Here is a 21156-nt window from a genome sequence, read left to right on the forward strand (position 1 = left end):
AGTTTAATTTACATTTCCATGATGACTGATGATAGCAAACATCCTTCCATGTGTTTGTCATCTGTGATGAGGGTTCCCAAGACTACTGCTGTGCTTTCGGTGAGTCTCTAAAAGGATTCATGGGACTTAGCACGTAGTCATGGACCCGAGGTGGAAATATTATTCATAACTTCAAATTCAATTTCTTTAATAATATAGAGCTCTTCAGAACATTTTTTCTAATTAGCTAGTTAGCTTTGATTTGTGGTTTTTATAGAACTTTTCTATTTCATCCAAGTTGTGGAACTTACTTATTTCATCCAAGTTGTGGAATTTTTCCTAGTTGTGGAAAAATTGTTCATCACAGTCTCTTTACTGTTTTAAATTTTACTTATTTATTTTTGGCTGTGCTGGTTCATTGTTGTGGATTACTCTCTAGCTGCAGTGTGTGGGTTTCTCATTGCCATGGCTTCTCTTGTGGTGGTGCACGGGCTTAGTTGCTTCACGGTAGCTGGAATCCTCCAGGACCAGGGATGGAACCCGTGTCCCCTGCATTGGCACACAGATTCTTAACGACTGGTTAAGAAAGTCTTAAGACCAGGGAAGTCTTCTTTGTTTTTTTTCAATCTTCATTTTTGTTTATGTGTGAACGTGTGTCTTTAAAATGTGTTTCTTCTAGGAAGCATGCCATTGGTTCTAGTGTTTTAAATCTGTTCTGGAAATCTCTGCCTTTTAACTGATGTTTAGCCCATTTATATAGTATGGTTATCTATATGACTAGGTTTGAATATATCATCTTGCCATTTATTTTCTCTTTGTCCCAGTTATTCTTTTCCCCCCGTATTTCTTTTTTATTTTATACTTTCTTTTGGATTACTTGAATATTTTTTTCCAATTTCCTTGTTTTAAAGTTTTTATTTTAGTAGTTGCTTTGTGGCTTATAATAGGTATCTTTATTACATTTCTCCTTCAAGTGATATTATATTACTTCACATATAGTGCAAGAACCTTACAATTCTATATTTCCATTTCTCTCTCCTAATCCTTCTGGTATGCTGGTCATACATTTTAGTTTTACAAATGTTACAAGCTTCACAATTTTCAGCTAATCATTTTGTCCAATTTCTTAGAATAAAAAGAACTAGATAATGAGAGAAATAATGTATATATATATATGCCCATGCCAACACCATGTTCATTGCTTTTCAGACTCATATTTCCATCTGGCATAATGATCTTTTGTCTGAAGGAGTTCCTTTACCATATCTTACAACGTAGATCTATTGGTGATACATTTTTTCAGTCTAAGTCAGAAAGAAAATATTTATTTCATCTTTATTTTTTCTAACCTTTTGAAGTAAATTTTTGCTGAGTATAGACTTCTAGGCTGACCATTTTTTTTTTCTTTCGGTGCTGTACAGACTTCGCTTTACTGGCTTCTCACGTGCACTGTCCCCATGAGATATTTGCTCTGTTCCTTGTCTTTCTTCCTCTGTATGTAACATCTTTTTTTCCCTGGAATTGTGCCTTCACTGGGGCTTCTTGAGCTCCTTCACTTCTATGAGCTATAACAAAAAAATGATAAAAGTTTTCATAATTCAGATGATCAGGCTTAGATAAGATGTTAATCACAGTGTGTGTCTGTGTGGCTTTTTTTCCTATAGGATTCAGTGATTTATGAGAGACTTTCAGAAAATTCTCTCTTTGTGGAGGAGACATTAGTCCATCTGGAAAATTTTGCTAAAGAAGGTAAGTGAAAATTATTTAGAATTGAGTTCCCTTTTGTAATGCTGTCCTTAACTGTTGAAATTATACCTCAATGCGTGCTCGGGGGAGCTTGCTGGTATGTGAGACTTTGTATGCCTTCTGTTTGGTTAAAAATAAATGGTTCAAAAAATAAACAAATAAAAATAAATGGTTCCCCAAACAAGCCCTGTCCAGGCAGTATTATTATTTTCCCTTTCTTCCCCTCCAACAGTATTTTGTGCTTAGTTGCAAACACTAAAATGTATGTTTTTACTGTGGGCTCTTCCTTGATTCCTAAAGCAGTGTCTTCAGTCTATTATCTATTTCTAGGCAGAGGATGAGATGCTTGGATGGCATCACTGACTTGATGGACATGAGTTTGAGCAGGCTCCAGGAGTTGGTGAGGGATAGGGAAGCCTGGCGTGCTGCAGTCCATGGGGTCCCAAAGAGTCAGACACGACTGAGGGACTGAACTGAACTGGAAATATAGAGAGGTTTTTTGGGTTTTTTTTGGTTTGTGTTGTGTGTTTTGAAGTTAATCATTTTGTGTATAACTCAGAATGCTGGCATAGTTGATATTTTCCTGCATTCTTTTATCCTTCTGATTTTGACTTATCACCCATCTCTTTATGAAATATATTCCTTGAGTGAGTTTTGAAGAAGAACAACATCCATTGAAAGGTTTATAGATGCTTTGAAAAGCAAAGAGTAATACTGATTAAGATTACCTTGAAAAGTATAGTCTACTTTCTCTTTTTAGTTTACAAACTGCTGCTTCCTACAGACACATGTGTGTCTTATGTGAGAGTGTGGATATTTTGCAAGTTTACATTTTGGATCTTTTAGTAGTCTCTGAAAATATACCTGTGCTGTAGGTTGGTTACAATAGGTAGAAGCATATGGGAATTATATTGATCACAACTTCTATAGGTCTTCTGCAGAGAGCTGTGTGTGTGTGTGCTCAGTGGCTCAGTCATGTCCAACTCTTGGGACCCCATGGACTGTAGCCCTCCAGGCCCCTCTGTCCATCGGATACTGGAGTGGGTTGCCATTTCCTCCTCCAGGGGATCTTCTTGACCCAGGGATCGAATCCTTGTCTACTGCTTGGCAGGCAGCTTCTTTACCGCTGAGCCACCTGAGAAGCCTGTTCTGCAGAGAAACAGGAAATTCTCAAGTGTTTGAATGTTTTGCCAGAATTAACCTAAAATATTACAATCCGATTTAAAATTTTTTTCAGGCATGTCATTGCAGTTCAGTTCAGTCACTCAGCCATGTCCGACTTTTTGCGACCCCATGGACTGCAGCCTGCCAGGCTTCCCTGTCCATCACCAACTCCTGGAGCTTGCTCAAACTCATGTCCATCAAGTTGGTGATACCATCTAACCATCTCATCCTCTATTGTCCCCTTTTCCTCCTGCCTTCAATCTTTCTCAGGGTCTTTTCCAATGAGTCAGTGCTTCACATCAGTACCCAAAGTATTAGAGTTTCAGCTTCAACATCAGTCCTTCCAACTCAGGACTGATTTCCTTTAGGATTGACTGGTTTGATCTCCTTGAAGTCCAAGGGACTCTCAAGAGTCTTCTCTAACACCACAGTTTATAAGCATCAGTTCTTCAGCGTTCAGCTTTCTTTATGGTCCAACTCTCACATTCATACATGACTCCTGGAAAAACCATAGCTTTGACTAGACAGACCTTTGTTGGCAAAGTAATGTCTCTGCTTTTTAATATGCTGTCTAGGATGGCCATCATGGGAAATAGATGGGGAAACAGTGGAAACAGTGTCAGACTTTATTTTTTGGGGACTCCAAAATCACTGCAGATGGTGATTTCAGCCATGAAATTAAAAGACACTTACTCCTTGGAAGGAAAGTTATGACCAACCTAGATAGCATATTCAAAACCAGAGACATTACTTTGCCAACAAAAGTCCGTCTAGTCAAGGCTACGGTTTTTCCAGTGGTCATGTATGAATGTGAGATTGGGACTGTGAAGAAAGCTGAGCGCCGAAGAATTGATGCTTTTGAACTGTGGTGTTGGAGAAGACTCTTGAGAGTCCCTTGGACTGCAAGGAGATCCAACCAGCCCATCCTAAAGGAGATCAGTCCTGGGTGTTCATTGGAAGGACTGATGCTAAAGCTGAAACTCCAATACTTTGGCCACCTCATGCAAAGAGTTGACTCGTTTGAAAAGACCCTGATGCTGGAAAAGATTGAAGGCAGGAGGAGAAGGGGACAGAGGATGAGATGGCTGGATGGCATCACTGACTCAATGCACATGGTTTTGGGTGAACTCCAGGAGTTGGTGATGGACAGGGAGGCCTGGCGTGCTGCGATTCATGGGGTCTCAAAGAGTCGGACACGACTGAGAGACTGAACTGAACTGAACTGAGGATGGTCATAGTTTTTCTTCCAAGGAGCAAGCATCTTTTAATTTCATGGCTGCAGTCACCATCTGCAGTGATTTTGGAGCCCAAGAAAATAAAGTCTCTCATTGTTTCCATTGTTCCCCCATCTATTTGCCATGAAGTGATGGGACCACATGCCATGATCTTAGTTTTCTGAATGTTGAGCTTTTAAGCCAACTTTTTCACTCTCCTCTTTCACTTTCATCAAGAGGCTCTTTAGTTCCTCTTTGCTTTCTGCCATAAGGGTGGTGTCATCTGCATATCTGAGGTTATTGATATTTCTCCCGACAATCTTGGTTCTAGCTTGTGCTTCATCCAGTCTGGCATTTCATATGATGTACCCTGCATATAAGTTAAATAAGCAGGGTGACTATATACAGCCTTGATGTACTCCTTTCCCAATTTGGAACAAGTCCATTGTTCCATGTCTGGTTCTAACTGTTGCTTCTTGCTCTGCATACAGATTTCTCAGGAGGCAGGTAAGTGGTTTGGTATTCCCATCTCTTGAAGAATTTTCCACAGTTTGCTGTGATCCACACAGTCAAAAGCTTTAACATAGTTGATGAAGCAGAGATAGATGTTTTTCAGAATTCTCTTGCTTTTTCTGTGACCCAGAGGAGGTTGGCAATTTGATCTCTGGTTCCTCTGCCTTTTCTAAATCCAGCTTGAACACCTTGGAATTCAAGTTAATTTTCTGTTATCTCAGCATTTGTTGGGCTTACTTTGATATTGGAAACTGAAGCCTCTTATTCTTTCCTTCATTTGACAAATAGTTATTGAGCATCTATATAGTGCCCTGCAGTGTTCTCAGCTTCCAGGGCAGAAGTGAAGAAAACATAGACAGCTAATGTCCTGCGAGAATATGCCAGTGATAGATGATGTCATGGGGTGAGGAGTGCTATGGAGAGAAAATAAACAGGGAAAAGGGACAGAGTGACGAGGTGCTCTCTGTGTAGGGTGAGTTAGGTAGAGCCCGCAGGAAGGGAGAATGACAAGCCCTCAGGAGAATGCGTTCTGGGTGTAGGATGTGCAAGTCCAAATGTCGGGGAACACGAGGACCAGCGAGGGTACTACAGTGAGCAAGGACGAGGGGAGGAGGGAAGATGAGTAAGAAGACCAGGTGGCACGAACGCCTTTATTGTCCCATGGGCTCTGAAATACTTTTGGATTTTGTTTTCAAATTCTCTACTTCTATCCAATCACTGGAAGCCTCACCAGGTGATCTCTCTTGCAGGTCTGAGAACTCTCTGTGTTGCCTACATAGACTTAACTGAGATAGAGTATGAGCAGTGGCTGGTCATGTATAAGAAAGCCATCACAGTGGTAAAAGACAGAATGAAAACTCTGGAAGACTGTTACGATAGTATTGAAAAGGTAATGTACCCCGTATGTGTTGTCCATGCCAACACATTTGAAGAAAATGAGCTTATCAGTGTAGTCATATCTCGGTGTCATGTTAAAAGCTCAGGTAAATTTTTTTTATGAAGTATACATCTGTCTTATTGTATCGAGAATTCATAAAATGTCTTTTAAACTATTCAAAATATTTCTCCCTGTTTTGAATCATATCCGAGTCACTTCAGTCTTGTTATCCTCTGTATAGTTTTACCCACATGAAAAGAAATACATGTTTATTATAGAAAAATAAGCTAGAATAATATATAATAATCATCTGAAATGTTGGGCTAATGACTGAGTTCCAGTCTCTTCCCTTTGTTCTTTTGTGTGTTTTATATATTAGTATTCTATTGTATGTATTTATGTGTGTGTGTGCTCAATTGCTCAGTCGGGTCTGACTTTTTATGACCCCATGGACTGTAGCCCACCAGACTCCTCTGTCCTTGGAACTCCCCATGCAAGAATACTGGAGTGAGTTGCTATACCCTCCTCCAGGGGATCTTCCCAACCCAGGGATTGAACCCATGTCTCCTGCATTGGCAGGTGGATTCTTTACCACTGAGCCACCTGAGAAGCCCCTAACTTAACCTAACCCTCATTTAATTGGTATATTTAGACCACTATAAACATTTAGGCCATGTTTATAGTGATGATTAGTTTAATATATACTGTATTTGTAACTGTTTTTATTTGTTCCCACTTTTTAAATTTTTTTTCTTCACTCTTTTCTGCTTTCTTTGGTTCTAATTGAGCACTATACATGATCTGCTTTCTTGCTCTCTTTTTTAGTATATCAATCATACTTCCTTTAAAAATGTTTTTAGTGATTGTCAGAGTTTGAAAAGTCCACTTTTAAGTAACGCTGTAACCACTTCTCTCTGGTGGTAGGCCAATACTTCACAATAGGAAGAAAAACTATAAAATAAACCATCTGGTGATAAGAGATTTATGGAGAAAATTATGAAATTTTTCTTACAGACAAAAGTAAGGACCCATACATGTGTAAGGGTTTATATATTATATGGTGGTGGTGGTTTAGTTGCTAAGTCATGTCCAACTCTTGCGACTCCATAGACTGTAGCCCATCAGGCTCCTCTGTCCATGGGATTTTCCAGGCAAGAATACTGGAGTGGATTGCCATTTCCTCCTCCAATGGAAATTCCCAACCCAGGGATTGAACCTGTGTCTCCTGCATTGGCAGGTGGGTTCTTTACCACTGAGCCATGAGGGATGCACTATAGTGAAACAGGGACAAACAAATAGACCGGTGGAAGATACTAGAAAAAATGTATGAGTGTATGCACATGTGGGACTTTGCATAATCAGTTATTAGATGGCATGTCTTTTATCAAAATTTGCTCTGTTTATTCCATCTTAAAATATTATCTTTACACTTGATCTTAGCCAAAAGGCCAAGAAACGATATATTTTTATCTTTAATTAGCAGTAATGACTATCTTTTCCCAAAAACATCTAGAAGTTTCTACTACTTGGAGCCACAGCCATTGAGGATCGCCTTCAAGCACGTGTCCCAGAAACGATAACAAGTCTATTGAAAGCGAACATAAAAATATGGGTCTTGACAGGAGATAAACAAGAAACTGCAATTAACATAGGTAAGAGACACAAAGAATGTTTTTTAAAAGGCTGGTTGTACATGTATCCTAAATATGGCCTACAGTTAAGAATGTATGGTTGAGCTGCCTTCAAGTAATAGTATTTTATTTCTTCAGGAAAGTATAGAGCAGTGAAATCTTGCCATCATGTGGTGCAGAATTCAAACAAACTAAGCAAAGCAAACTCTTAATCTTTCCTTCACTGTCTTGAAACAATAGATTGCAGAATGCCCATGAGTCATATATGATTTCTCGTTCTTTTCCTTTGATTCTTGAAGTTATGACATTTTTTCTCTAATGAAGTATATATTGAGTTGGCCAAAAAGTTCGTCTTGGTTTTTCCATAAAATCTTACAGAAAAACCCGAATGAATCCGAATATCTGTGTTTGAATTGTATGTTTATTCATAAACATTTTAATCATTATCAAAATATTGAGTTAGTGTTTTTTCCCTAAGCTCTGATGTCACTTGTTTGACTTTATAGTTTTATTATTATTATTATTATTTCACTGTTTGATGGTATGTTAGGGTTCAGGTGTGTGGAAAAGGAGTTGAGCAACTTCCCTGGTGGGCCAGTGGCCAAGACTGCACTCCCAATGCAGGGGGCTCGGGTTTGATCCATGGTCAGGGAATTAGATCCCACCTGTGGCACCCCACTCCAGTACTCTTGCCTGGAAAATCCCATGGGTGGAGGAGCCTGGTAGGCTGCAGTCCATGGGGTCGCGAAGAGTCGGACACGACTGAGCGACTTCACTTTCACTTTTCACTTTCATGCATTGGAGAAGGAAACGGCAACCCACTCCAATGTTCTTGCCTGGAGAGTCCCAGGGACGGGGGACCCTGGTGGGCTGCTGTCTCTGGGGTCGCACAGAGTCGGACACGACTGAAGCGACTTAGCAGCAGCAGCAGCAGCCACAACTAAAGAGTTTGTATGTCACAACTAAGACCCATTGCATCCAAATAAATAAATATTTAGAAAAGGAAAAGGAGTTTTAAAATCAACTTTTAGCTGTGAATATGTAAATTTTGATCATAAGAAGGGATTGAAATTATTATTTTTTTCATGATTATCATGGTATCCAGCTCTGGTTGGATTAACATGTATTATGAAATGACCCTGTATTCATCAGACACCCTTTAAACTATGTTTCTGCTAATTTGTCTACTCTATATTCATTCATTTAACAAATATTGAATGCTTGCTATGGTGCCAGAAAATTCTAGGATCTGGGAATGAAAAATTGAGTAATAAAGTCTCTGTCCTCAAGGAACTTACATCTACAAGACAAGACAAAGAATTAACAAGCAAATCACCAACTGTTGTAATATTATTGCAGTAAGTGTTAAGACTGAAAACAAAGCAGGGAATAGTCATGGATAGAGGAGTAATGAGACAGAAACACATTAGGGAGGTGACATTTGAGGCAGAGACCCAGATTGGAAGAAGGAGCAATCACTGGGAAAGTTTCAGGCAAACGTATGGTGAGCACATGGCTCTGGTGTCTTGTCTGAGCAGCAATGGAAAGGCCAATATGGCTGGAGTATGGGGAGCAAAGCAGAGGTGAGAGCTTGTCAGGCCGCAGGAAGAAATGTGTAGGGTTTTGAGCAGGAGAGTGATATAATTTGTGTTTTAAAAATATCTTCTTGTTGTTGTGTGGAAACTGGACTAAATGGAAGGCAAGAGGTCATTTAGGACACCTTTGTAGAAGTCTATACAAGAGATGGCAGTCATTTGTACTGGGATGTAATGGGGAATATTGAGGAGGACTCCATTTGATCCTTGAATCACATGATTTGGACTTCATGGGTCCGCCTGTACTCAGATTTTTTCCCCCCAATGGCACGTATGACAGTACTGCACCATGCAGAACCACAGATTGTTGTTCAGTTGCTCAGTTGTGTCCGACTCTTTGCAATCCCATAGACTGCAGCACGCCAGGCTTCCCTGTCCATCACCAACTCCTGGAGCTTGCTCAAACTCATGTCCATCGAGTCAGTGATGCCATCCAACCATCTCATCCATCCTTTCTCTTCCTCTTCTCCTCCTGCCTTCAATCTTTCCTAGCATCAGAGTCTTTTCCAATGAGTCAGTTCTTCACATCAGGTTGGCCAAAGTATTGGAGTTTAGCTTCAGTATTAGACTTTCCAATGAATATTCAGGACTGATTTCCTTCGGGACTGGTTGGATCTCCTTGCAGTCCAAGGGACTCTCAGAGTCTTCTCCAACACCACAGTTCAAAAGCATCAATTCTTTGGCACTTAGCTTTCTTCATAGCCCCACTCTAACATCCATACCTGACTACTGGTGATTGAGTCAGTGATGCTGTTCAACCATCTCTTCCTCTTTTGCCTTCTTCTCCTCCTGCCCTCAATCTTTCCCAGCATTAGGGTCTTTTCCAACGAGTTGGCTCTGTGCACCATGTGGCCAAAGTATTGCAGCTTCATCTTCAGCATCAGTCCTTCCAATGAATATTCAGGGTTGATTTCCTTTAGGATTGACTGGTTTGGTCTCCTTGCTGTCTAAGGGACTCCTTGCAGCCCAAGAATCACAGATATGGAGGGTTGATTGTAAAGATACATGTGGATTTCTGACTGTGTGTGGGTTAGCAGCCTACCTCCACCATTTTTCAAGGGCCAGTATAAATCTGGGGTACATTTGGTGGGTTAATCTGTCAACCCTCATTGATATGACTGCAGTGAGAGTAGATGACTGTTTCAAAGAGTTTTGCTGTGAAGGGAGCAGAGATCTAGGGTGGTAGCCCGAAGAGAACAGAATTGATGAAGTGTTGGTTGTCTTTGAAGGAGCTATTTCATCTCTAAACATCAGTTTCCTGCCTGCAAATTGGGGATGATAATAGTTTTTACTTGATAGAGTTGTGAGAATGCCTTGAGGTAACTCCTGAGTTGTTGTTGCAAAACACTTAGCAAGTCCTCTGGGAATGTTAGATATTAATGTACTATGAAAGACTCACAAAGCAGGTCCGACCACCATGCAGTCACTTATCCATCCGGCAAACATTTGGAAACATACCATCCACATGCTCTCCTTTTTCCAGCTCTCCCACGTTTCTGCTTTAATGTGCCTTGCCATGTTCCTTGAGAACCATGCACTCAATGACCACAGTAACTTAGTGCGTATCTTGTGAAGAGGCTCAGCTGGCCCAGCACCATAAAAAGGGACAGTTGCTTTCTTACCACCTTCCTCAATTACATCTTTGCTAGGCCCACTACCTGAAACCATTGGTTTTACCTGAAACTTGAACAGTCTCTTTGGCTCAGGACTGAAACTCAACCTAGATGAGACCCAGCAGTTACTGTTAAAAGCAGAGTTTTTATCCTTATAGAATGAGACTTATTTTTGTTACCAGAAATCTACAATTCACATGAAGGACCCCTTACTCAGAATAACTGGATCGTGTTAGATAACTGCTTTATTGAATTGTGCCCATTTTCAAACGACTGTTTCGTAACCATGGTGCCTTTGAAAAAAGAAGGGAAACTGTCTCCAGTTTCTTAGGGCAGGGATCGAAAACACGGGGAAGAACCGGCAGGACTAGAGTGAATGGCAACACACACATGTAGTGGGCAGAGAACAATCATACATGTGTAGGGGAAAAGGCAACACACACGTTGGAAGGGAGTCCATGCGGGAGCCCTGGCCCCCTGGAGGGGCAGCCAGAGCAGCCACGCCTTCTGGAAATGAGTACCCACTGTTGGCACAGGTTTTTAGCTCTTAGAGGATAATTGGAATTCTGTGCTTTGATTTGAAATATCCTGATTTATAACCGTTGCTTAATGTGTAACATGTTGTAAGGGCAAAACAGTACATGTCTGTTGACTGAGTGCAGCTTGCTATCCTCTGACCTTAAGTTCTGAGTCCTAGATTGGACTTTGCTACTGCTGCTGCTAAGTTGCTTCAGTTGTGTCCAACTCTGTGCGACCCCATAGACGGCAGCCCACCAGGCTCCTCTGTCCCTGGGATTCTCCAGGCAAGAATACTGGAGTGTGTTGCCATTTCCTTCTCCAATGTATGCATGCATGCTAAGTCGCTTCAGCCTTGTCCGACTCTGTGCGACCCTATGGACAACAGCCCACCAGGCTCCTCTGTCCACAGGATTCTCTAGGCAAGAATCCTGGAGTGGGTTGCCATTTCCTTCTCAGATTGGACTTTACTGCTCCCCTTAGAGGCTACTCATGCAGAGGAGACCAGTTGAAAGATAGTCAGTCAACTTTGCCTAGTGTATGCTGATATAATTTGTTTTCTTAGAGGCTTTCTGAGCTCTTGCTTTTTCCCCCAGAAAAGCAATAGCCTTTCGTTAGAGAGCTTTCGTGTTCCTTTTATGAGTTCGAATGGCTGAGGAATAATTCAAAGAGAAAAAAGATTTAGAGCTGGTTCTGAGAGCCAACATCATTGAAGAGAAGTGCATAGCAAGCATGGTGGTTGAAAAGTCAGGCTTCAGAGTTATAAAGACCAAGGTTTGAACCTGAATCTTCTGTCTCTATAAGCCCGTGCCTTTGTGGACTTTTCTAATCATCAGTTTTCTCGTTATTAAAATGGTCACAACACCTCTGCTGGTTGTGATGATTACATGGAAGGGAGTCTGTGAAGGTTTTTCTAAGCTGGTGTATTGGATAGAGTGAGGGCTTCGTAGATGTTAGCTCCTGCCTTTATGAATATTGTGGCAGTTTTAACTACCATCATCTCTCCAGGAGCTAAAGTTGGCTAAAATGGTGCAGTTAAAAGGCTACATATAGTCTTGGACACCAGTTCCAAACAGAATTTGGCTAAGAATTTAGCAGGAGGCTTACTTTCAGAAACAAATATGTTAGGATTGTTTTTTGTCAACAGCAAGAAATGAAAACAGAGGTTACTGTCCCACATTTTTAACATATTTCCTAGACCAGCTTCTAGTTCTATTCGCTTCTGAAAGTTTTCTAATAACATGATTTGACATGGATCTGCGGTCTCTTGACCTCGGCAGCATATGTACTGTTACATTTGGTTTACCAATGAATGTGTGCGTGGCTTTTTTTCTTTTGTGTTAGCTTTGCTTCCTTGGGTTTTAAGAGACTTATCACACATTCTGTTGTAAATCTTCCTTTGCACCCAGCATAAAGCTGGGTGCCAGTAAGCACTCAGAACTTGCATGCTGATTTGATTTGCATTTTGGTCATAACACATGGAAACTTTACAGCCTTTGTTTGGATTCAGCCAGTGCGGGCAGCAGTGGCTTCAGGGAAGAGGGCTCCTCATGGGGGCAGCACCAGGATCCTTGGTGGGAAGCTGGCTTGCCCGCCTATGTCTGGTTTGTGTCCCTGAGCACCTGCACAAATATTAACTTTCTAACCTGAGTGATAGGACAGGAGCTGCCGGCATTCAGGCAGTTAACTTCCCCAGTAACTTATTACACAATATAAGTGGACATTACAATAAAAACATGTCAGGAAGTCACTAGAATTCTTTGAAAAGCTTAGTGTATCTAGTTTTGAAAAATATAGCAAGGCAAAGCAAATACCTACAAGTTTCAAAATCGAAATTTAATGACAATCATATTCTATGGAAAAGAACACCTTAGATAGGAAGTGTCAGATAAACCAACAATGAAGAGCCTTGAAAAATTATTTTCTCCTTGTATTTGTGCTGACTACAGTGGAATACATACATATAGGCATTTTGAATTATATACAAACCAGGAGGCTACTTTTGTTATTGAAACCTACACAAGTTTCAGGAAATTTCAAAGAAAACATTAAAATGATATTGTATAAATTTATATTTAAATTAAATTCCAACTCTCATAAAACTGATTTGTATGAAGATTTAAATCATTTTAGAAATTTTTTCCCATAAGAATCATCAGTTATATAGATGTACAGAAATTTAATTTTCAAAATTATCAGAAATTTATCCATCTGCAACCTCTTGCTCAGTTTTTGTGCTGAGCCACTGGGCTTTTAAATAGTCATGAGGCAGAAAGTATGATAAAGGGAGAACATAAATAGACTTTTTTTTTTTTTAATGAGCTCACGTAAGGCACTGGAGCCTTAAGATATATGACATCTAAAAGATATATGACACCTTTATTTCTTTCTTTGTAGCTTATTCCTGTAAACTGTTATCAGGTCAAATGCCTCGTATCCAATTGAATGCAAATTCATTAGAGGTAAGTACTTTTTAAATATATATTTAATATGAATGTAACCAACTTGTTACTTGAAGGTTACTCAACTCCTTAAAACCTACATAAGATTGCCATTAACGCCCACTCAAGTCCATTGGGAAGTCTAGGTTTGTCCCAAGATTCTTTTCACAAAGCTAAAATTCTTACTGGTTTTCTATTCCTTGTCATCCGTGGCTCTCATTATTCTTCCCTCTGTGTTAGTCTAGTCCTTTAATCACCACCACCCTCCCACCCCCCTGGTGTCACACCAAATCCAGGCCTCAGATCCTTCATTTTTATAATGGAAAAAATTTTGTCTGTATAGCAGTCATTATGAAAGTTTGAAAAGATCAATGCATTTACATTGCAAGAATGAAAGGAATTTGGAATCCAATATTGAACATCCTTACCCTTAAAAGGCTAGTTTTATGAAGTATTTTTTACTATATAATTTTCTTAGACTCATTTTAAAATAATTTTAAATAGATTTCATTTATTCCTTTTCTGACACACTTGCTTTTTTAAAAAATGTAGATCTGAGTTTCCGACATAGATCATTATTCTTCTAAAATCTTTTAAAATATTTCTTACGGAGCAGATCTGCTAGTGAGGAGTTTTCTCAGTTTTAGTTTGAGAAGGTTTTTATCTCTCTTTCACTCTGAAAGATAATTTCCTTGGATATAGAATTTGAGGTTGGGATTTCTTCTTCTTTCAATACTTTAAATATTTTACTTTACTCTCTTTTTGGCTGCAAACTTTCTGCCAAGAAGTCTGTCATTTACCTTCATTCCTCTACAGTTAAGGTCTTCCCTCCACTCTGGATTCTTGTAAGATTTCCTCTTTGTCTTTGGTTTTGTGTAGTTTTATTATGACATGCCTGGGTGTAGATTTTTGGCATTTACCCTGCTTGGTGTCTTCTGAACTTCCTGGGTCTTCGTTTCGTGTCTGTAATTAATTTTGGAGTATTCTCAGTTATTAGCACTCAAACTTTTCCTTCTGTTCTCTATTTCTTTTCCTTCTGGTATTCCAACAGCTTGTATGTTAGATCTTTAGAATGGTCCCACCATTCTTGAATATTCTGTTCTGTTTTTTTCTCTTCTTTTCCTCTTTGAGCTTCAGTTTGCTGCTGCTAAGTCACTTCAGTCGTGTCCGACTCTGTTCGACCCCAGAGATGGCAGCCCACCAGGCTCTGCCATCCCTGGGATTCTCCAGGCAAGAACACCGGAGTGGGTTGCCGTTTCCTTCTCCAATGCATGAAAGTGAAAGGTGAAAGTGAAGTCACTCAGTCGTGTCCAACTCTTAGCGACCCCATGGACTGCAGCCTACCAGGCTCCTCCGTCCATGGGATTTTCCAGGCAAGAGTACTGGAATGGGGTGCCATTGAAGTTTCTATTGACATTTCTTCAAGTTCATTAATTCTTTCCTCACCTGTTTCCAGTCTACTGTTTAGTCCATAAAAGATATTTTTCATTTCTGTTACAGTGTTTTTCACAGTGTTTTTACAGCCCTTTGGGGGTGGTGTTAAGGTATGTGGGCAGGGAAGTGTTCTACAGTGAAGTAAAGTCACTCAGTCGTGTCCGACTCTTTGTGACCCCATGGACTGTAGCCCACCAGGTTCCTCTGTCCACGGGATTTTTCAGGCAAGAATACTGGAGTGGGTTGCAATTTCCTTTTCCAGGAGATCTTCTCGACCCAGGGATTGAACCCGGGTCTCCCACATTGTAGGCAGATACTTTACCGTCTGAGCCACCAGGGAAGCTCTATAATCTTACGTTAAATCTCAGTCTTCAAGAGATACTGTACCCCTTTGTCTTAAGTGTTTCTTAGTGCTTTCTTTCTCCCTTTAGGTGGGACAAGGAGACCACATGGGGTTGGAGTTGGGTAAATGACTTTCCCTCCAGGTGGGATAAGGCTCTGGTAAAGTTTTTAACCTCAGAGGCTAGGCTTTTGCGATGGAGAATGCTCTGGGCATATTTCCTTCTCTCTTAGAACCTTGATACCCAATTTTATGGAAGTTCACCCCATTATTCTGTTCCCATCTTTAAAAAATTTCCCAAAATTTCTCTGAACTTCCTCTTTGCTATTAGCACTTTTCCATATTTTCCAAGTAAAAATTCTCCTACTTATACGCCTTTTCAAAAATAGCTTTATTGAGATGTAATTCACATGGCATAAAATTAACCTGCTTAATATAATTTAAGGGATTTTCCTGTATTTACAGATACATGCAATCAATGGCAGAATCATTTTAGAAACTTTTCATCATCTGCAAAAGAAACTCTGTACCTTTAGCTGTCATCTCCCTGACCCTCCTTGCCCCACCCCTAAACAACACTCCTCTACTTTCTGTTTCAGTGAATTACTTATTTTGGGCTTTTATGTTAATCAAATCATTTAATAGGCAGTCTTTTGTGACTGGCTTCTTTAACCTACCATAATGTTTCCAAGGTTCATCCATGTTGTACCAGGCATTAGTACTTCATATCTTTTTTAATAGCTAAGGACTATTGCATTGTATGTATACACTTTATTTATCAATTCATCAGCTTGTTTCCACTTCTAGGCAATTATGAATAATGCTGCTGCTTGTACATTCATGTACAAATTTTTGTGCAGACATGTTTTCATTTCTCTTGAGTGTATATACACTGATAAGTGGGATTGCTGGATCATTCACTGACTCTGTGCTTAGTTTTTGGAAGAATTCCTGGACTATTTTCCCAAGTTGCTGCACCATTTTACATTCTGACCTTCAGTGTATGAGAATGGTGATTTCTTCACATCCTCATCATCACATTATTATCTGATTTTTAAATTCTAGTCATGCTAGTGGGTATGAGGTAGTATCTTATTGTGGTTTTCATTGGCATTTACCTGGTGACTAATGATCTCAAGTATCCTTTCATGTTATTTATCTACTTTTAAATTTAATTTTTGTGAGATTTTCAAAGGGAACAAGGAGGTACACATTAGCCTTAATCTACTATCTTTTTAAAAATTTTTATTTATTTTAGTTGGAAGCTAATTACTTTACAATGTTGTAGTGATTTTTGCCATACATTGATATAAATCAGCCATGGGTTTACATGTGTTCTGCATCCTGAACTCCCCTCCCACCACCCTCCCCATCCCATCCCTCTGGGTCATCCCAGTGCACCTGGCCTGAGCACCCTGTCTCAAGGTCTTTTCAATTATATTTAAAATGGTAAAAGATAATTTCCCCCTCTTTGTTTCAGGCAACACAACAAGTGATTAGTCAGAACTGCCAAGATCTTGGAGCACTGTTGGGTAAAGAAAATGACCTGGCCCTAATCATAGATGGTAAAACATTGAAATATGCCCTCCATGTTGAAGTTAGGAAGTGCTTCCTTAACTTGGCCCTCTCGTGCAGAACAGTATTATGTTGTAGGTAAGAATATATTCACTGTTGGTTTTTTCCCTGCTATATTTCATATTTTTTATGGAAAGAAAATATAAACATGGAAATATAAGTTTTTTTCATAGACAAACTACCTTATTGGGAAAATATACACTCAAACTGAAATGCAAGATCTGAATTTAATTCTACTTGTCAGGTTTAAGATTTACTCAAAAGCAGTTTATAATTTTTCAGTGGCACATTATTTTGGTATGTTGTTTATTAATGTATTGGTCAAATGAAAGAAATCTTTCAGGCACAACAAAAGGAAAGGAAAGGAAAGTGAAGTCGTTCAGTCGTGTCCGACTCTGCAACCCCATGGACTGTTGCCTATCAGGCTCCTCCATCCATGGGATTTTCCAGGCAAGGGTATTGGAGTGGGTTGCCATTTCCTTCTCCAGGGGGTCTTCCTGACCCAGGGATCGAACCTGGGTCTCCCACATTGCAGGCAGATGCTTTACCGTCTAAGCCACAGGGAAGTCCAGGTACAACAGAGGCCCTGGTCATTTACATGGAGGGGTAAATTTGAAACCAAACCACTGAGACCTAGAGGAAAATGAATTTATGAGTGGTTATTGAGTTAATTGACTGTTGCTCAGTTAACAGATAGTTATTATAAGACTAATGTTATTTTAGGCTATATTTTCATACATGAGTGAGAAGATCCAAAATCAGAATAGTGATCATCCAGTTCTCTTCTTAACTGGTCAGAACTGACTTGGAGCTTTGGTAAAGCGTGCAGAACTGCATTAAGGAGTGAGTGAAGAATTTGAGGATATGTGGAGAACTTGAGTGCCAAGAGGATGGAATTAAGATTTAAATTAAGATATGAAGAGTCAGGGGCTTTCTTAGGTGATGCTAGTGGTAAAGAACTCACTTGCCAATGCAGGAGATATAAGAGACGTAGGTTCAATCCCTGGATTGGCAAGATCCCCTGGAGAAGGACACGGCAACCCACTCCAGTATTCTTTCCTAGAGAATACAAGGACAGAAAAGCCTGGTGGGCTACACTCCACAGGGTTACAAAGAGTTGGACACAACTGAAGTGACTTAGCATGCACTCACATGAAGAATCAGACTTGAAATTAATTAAATTTATTAGTTTGTTCCCTCTATAAATATCATAGTCTAAACATGAAAGTGATCAGACTAAATGGTGAAGCTATTATCAATGCAAGTATTCCAGTAAAAGAACCAGTGTCTCTTGATGAGAACTAGACTTACAAATGGTTTCTGACCTCCTGTACTTCAGAAAATGTTTATATTATACCCATAATGTAGTGATGTTAACTGAATGTATTCTCTTCATTATGAAGCGAAGTTTTTTTTTTTTTTCCAACTGTGTTTCTGCCTTAAATTTTGGAGCATGTTCTAATCAAAGAAACCTCCTATCTACTCAGTTTATAATAATCTCACCTGAAGTTTGAAAAGGTTAAATTTAAATTAGTTATTAGGAGTTGTTTTGAAGGAAGAGAATAAGTGAGGTCATTTGCTTACTGGAATATGAAACCCTGTGTGCCCTTATTGTTTTTGATAGAAGTGTGTGTCTAACTTGCTGACTGAGTGAATAAATGAGTGATGAGTAGGGACTTCCTTATATCTGTAAAGAAATTAATGAATGAATTGGAAAATTTACCAGTAACTGCCATTTAAATGTGACTGTATGTGGATTATTGCTGACTCCTTTGTAAAGCCTTTTAGAACAGGATGAATAAAATGAACCAAAATAAAACAAGAAAACATGGTTGTTTCTTTCTTTCTTTTTTTTTCAGGTTATCTCCCCTCCAGAAGGCTGAGATAGTGGATGTGGTGAAGAAGCAGGTGAAGGCCATCACCCTGGCCATTGGGGATGGTGCCAACGATGTGGGGATGATCCAGACGGCCCATGTGGGTGTTGGCATCAGCGGGAATGAAGGCATGCTGGCCACCAACAACTCTGATTATGCCATTGCTCAGGTCAGTGGTGAGGGTGGCCAGCTGGGCATGGGGAGTGTTGAAGACCTCGGGTCCACCCCCAAAGTTTGGCCCAGTCTCTAAGCTGCTTTCAGTTTGAAGCTATCAGCACCTCTTTGAAGGCTATACTGCTCACTGATCAACAGGCTGATAAATGGAGAGAGGAGTTGTTAGGGCAAGAAGTAGTGGCTTTATTGGGAAAGTCAGCAGACTGAGAACATGCTGGACTGGTGTCCCAGAGAACCATCTTGCCTGAGTCAGAATTCAGGCTTATTTTATACTAAAAGGGGAGGGGATAAAGTCCTGGTTCTGGTCAGCCTCTGGAGGGGGATGTGTTAACTTCTTTCTCCCTGCAGCCATTCACAGGTGGGCTGTGAGCTGAACCAAATGGTATTTTAGCTTCCCCTGGGAGGCAGGGTTCCTAGAGATGGGCCATTATGTGTAATTTAAACTTATGGGCTAAGAGGAACTAAAAAGCCTCTTGATGAAAGTGAAAGTGGAGAGTGAAAAAGTTGGCTTAAAGCTCAACATTCAGAAAACTAAGATCATGGCATCCGGTCCCATCACTTCATGGGAAATAGATGGCGAAACAGTGGAAACAGTGTCAGACTTTATTTTTTTGGGCTCCAAAATCATTGCAGATGGTGACTGCAGCCATGAAATTAAAAGATGCTTACTCCTTGGAAGAAAAGTTATGACCAACCTAGATAGCATATTCAAAACCAGGGACATTACTTTGCCAACAAATGTCCGTCTGGTCAAGGCTATAGTTTTTCCAGTGGTCATGTATGGATGTGAGAGTTGGACTGTGAAGAAGCCTGAGCATCAAAGAATTGATGCTTTTGAACTGTGGTGTTGGAGAAGACTCTTGAGAGTCCCTTGGACTGCAAGGAGATCCAACCAGTCCATTCTGAAGGGGATCAGCCCTGGGATTTCTTTGGAAGGAATGATGCTAAAGCTGAAACTCCAGTACTTTGGCCACCTCATGTGAAGAGTTGACTCATTGGAAAAGACTCTGATGCTGGGAGGGATTAGGGGCAGGAGGAGAAGGGGACGACAGAGGATGAGATGTCTGGATGGCATCACTGACTCGATGGACGTGAGTCTGAGTGAACTCCGGGAGTTGGTGATGGACAGGGAGGCCTGGCATGCTGTGATTCATGGGGTCACAAAGAGTCAGACACGACTGAGCGACTGAACTAACTAAACTAAACTTATGGGCAACATCGTTTAGTGATTAGCTTGTAATAGAATGCAGAGGTTCTACCCTATCTCCTTAGTTTTGAGCTGATGCATTTTGCAGCAGTAGTGCATGCATAAGTGCTAAGTTGCTTCAGTTGTGTTTGACTCTTTGGGACCCTCTAGACTGTAGCCTGCCAGGCACCTTTGTCCATGGGGTTCTTCAGGCGAGAGTACTAGAATGGTTTACCTTGCCCTTCTCCAGGGGCTCTTCCCATCCCAGGGATCGAACCCACATCTCTTAGGTCTCCTGCATTGACAGGAGGGTTCTTTACCACTGGCGCCACCTGGGAAGCCCTTGCAGCAGTAAAGGCCTTCCCTTTCCAGCTTGGAAGTTTTCAAAACTGCTGCTGCTAAGATTCTGTATTTCTGCTCATTTAACCAGGTCCCTAGTCTCTCCAATCTGTATGTGCTTTGCTTTGTGGTATCTCTTGATAAAGACTTAAAATATCCCTATTCTCTCCCCCCCCCCCACACACACTTTTTCTTATGGAGATACTACTGCCTTTTGGCAGACATTTAAAAAAAGTCAGCTTTGTTTATTTAGAGCAGTTTTATGTTCACAGCAAAATGGAACAGAAAGTACAGGTATTTCCCGTACACCCCCAGCCCCCGCCCCCTCAGCCTTCCCTGTTAACAACATCCTTTACCAGAGCAGTTCATGTGTTATAACTGATGAACCTACAGGACAGGTTATTATCACCCAAGGCCCATAGTTTACACTAGGATTTTCTCTTGTGTTGTACATTCTATGGGTCTGGACAAATGTACAATGACATGTATCCACATTATAGTATCACACAGAGCAGCCTCACTTCCCTAAAACCCTCACCTATTCATCTTCACCCTTCGCAGTAACTCTTGGAAACCACTGATCTTTTTACTGCTTCCATAGTTTTGCCTTTTCCATAATGTCTAGTTAGAATCACACAGCAGTGTTTTCACACTGGCTCCTTTCACGTAGTTACGTGCATCTTAAAGTCCCTCTATGTCTTTACAATGTATCCAATTGTACATCTCTAAACACTATGTTTTACCTTGTGTGTGTGCTCAGTTGTGTCTGACTCTTTGCGACCCCATAACTGTAACCCACCAGGGTCCTCTGTCCATGGGATTTCCCAGGCAAGAATACTGTAGTGGGTTGCCATTTCCTCCTCCAAGGAATCTTCCTGACCCAGGGATCAAATCTGTGTCTCTGGCTTCTCCTGAATTACAGGCAGATTCTTTACCACTGAGTCT

At 40.5% G+C, this 21156-nt stretch overlaps 1 protein-coding gene across 1 annotated transcript in view; it reads left to right on the top strand.

The window, feature by feature from the left end:
• Positions 1-21156, top strand: part of LOC147361650 (phospholipid-transporting ATPase IB-like) — an 88285-nt gene that overhangs the window by 37787 nt on the left and 29342 nt on the right. Inside the window, exons 20-25 of the mRNA XM_086329701.1 lie at positions 1644-1728; positions 5366-5505; positions 7007-7145; positions 13246-13310; positions 16544-16716; positions 18498-18681. Coding sequence (XP_086185827.1) covers positions 1644-1728; positions 5366-5505; positions 7007-7145; positions 13246-13310; positions 16544-16716; positions 18498-18681 — 786 coding nt within the window. The remainder of the gene's footprint in view (positions 1-1643; positions 1729-5365; positions 5506-7006; positions 7146-13245; positions 13311-16543; positions 16717-18497; positions 18682-21156) is intronic.

This window comes from Bos grunniens, chromosome 12, assembly GCF_055505025.1.
Source record: "Bos grunniens cultivar Pamir isolate PY7600 chromosome 12, Bosgru_T2T1.0, whole genome shotgun sequence".
In the NCBI taxonomy this organism is placed as follows: Eukaryota; Metazoa; Chordata; class Mammalia; order Artiodactyla; family Bovidae; genus Bos; species Bos grunniens.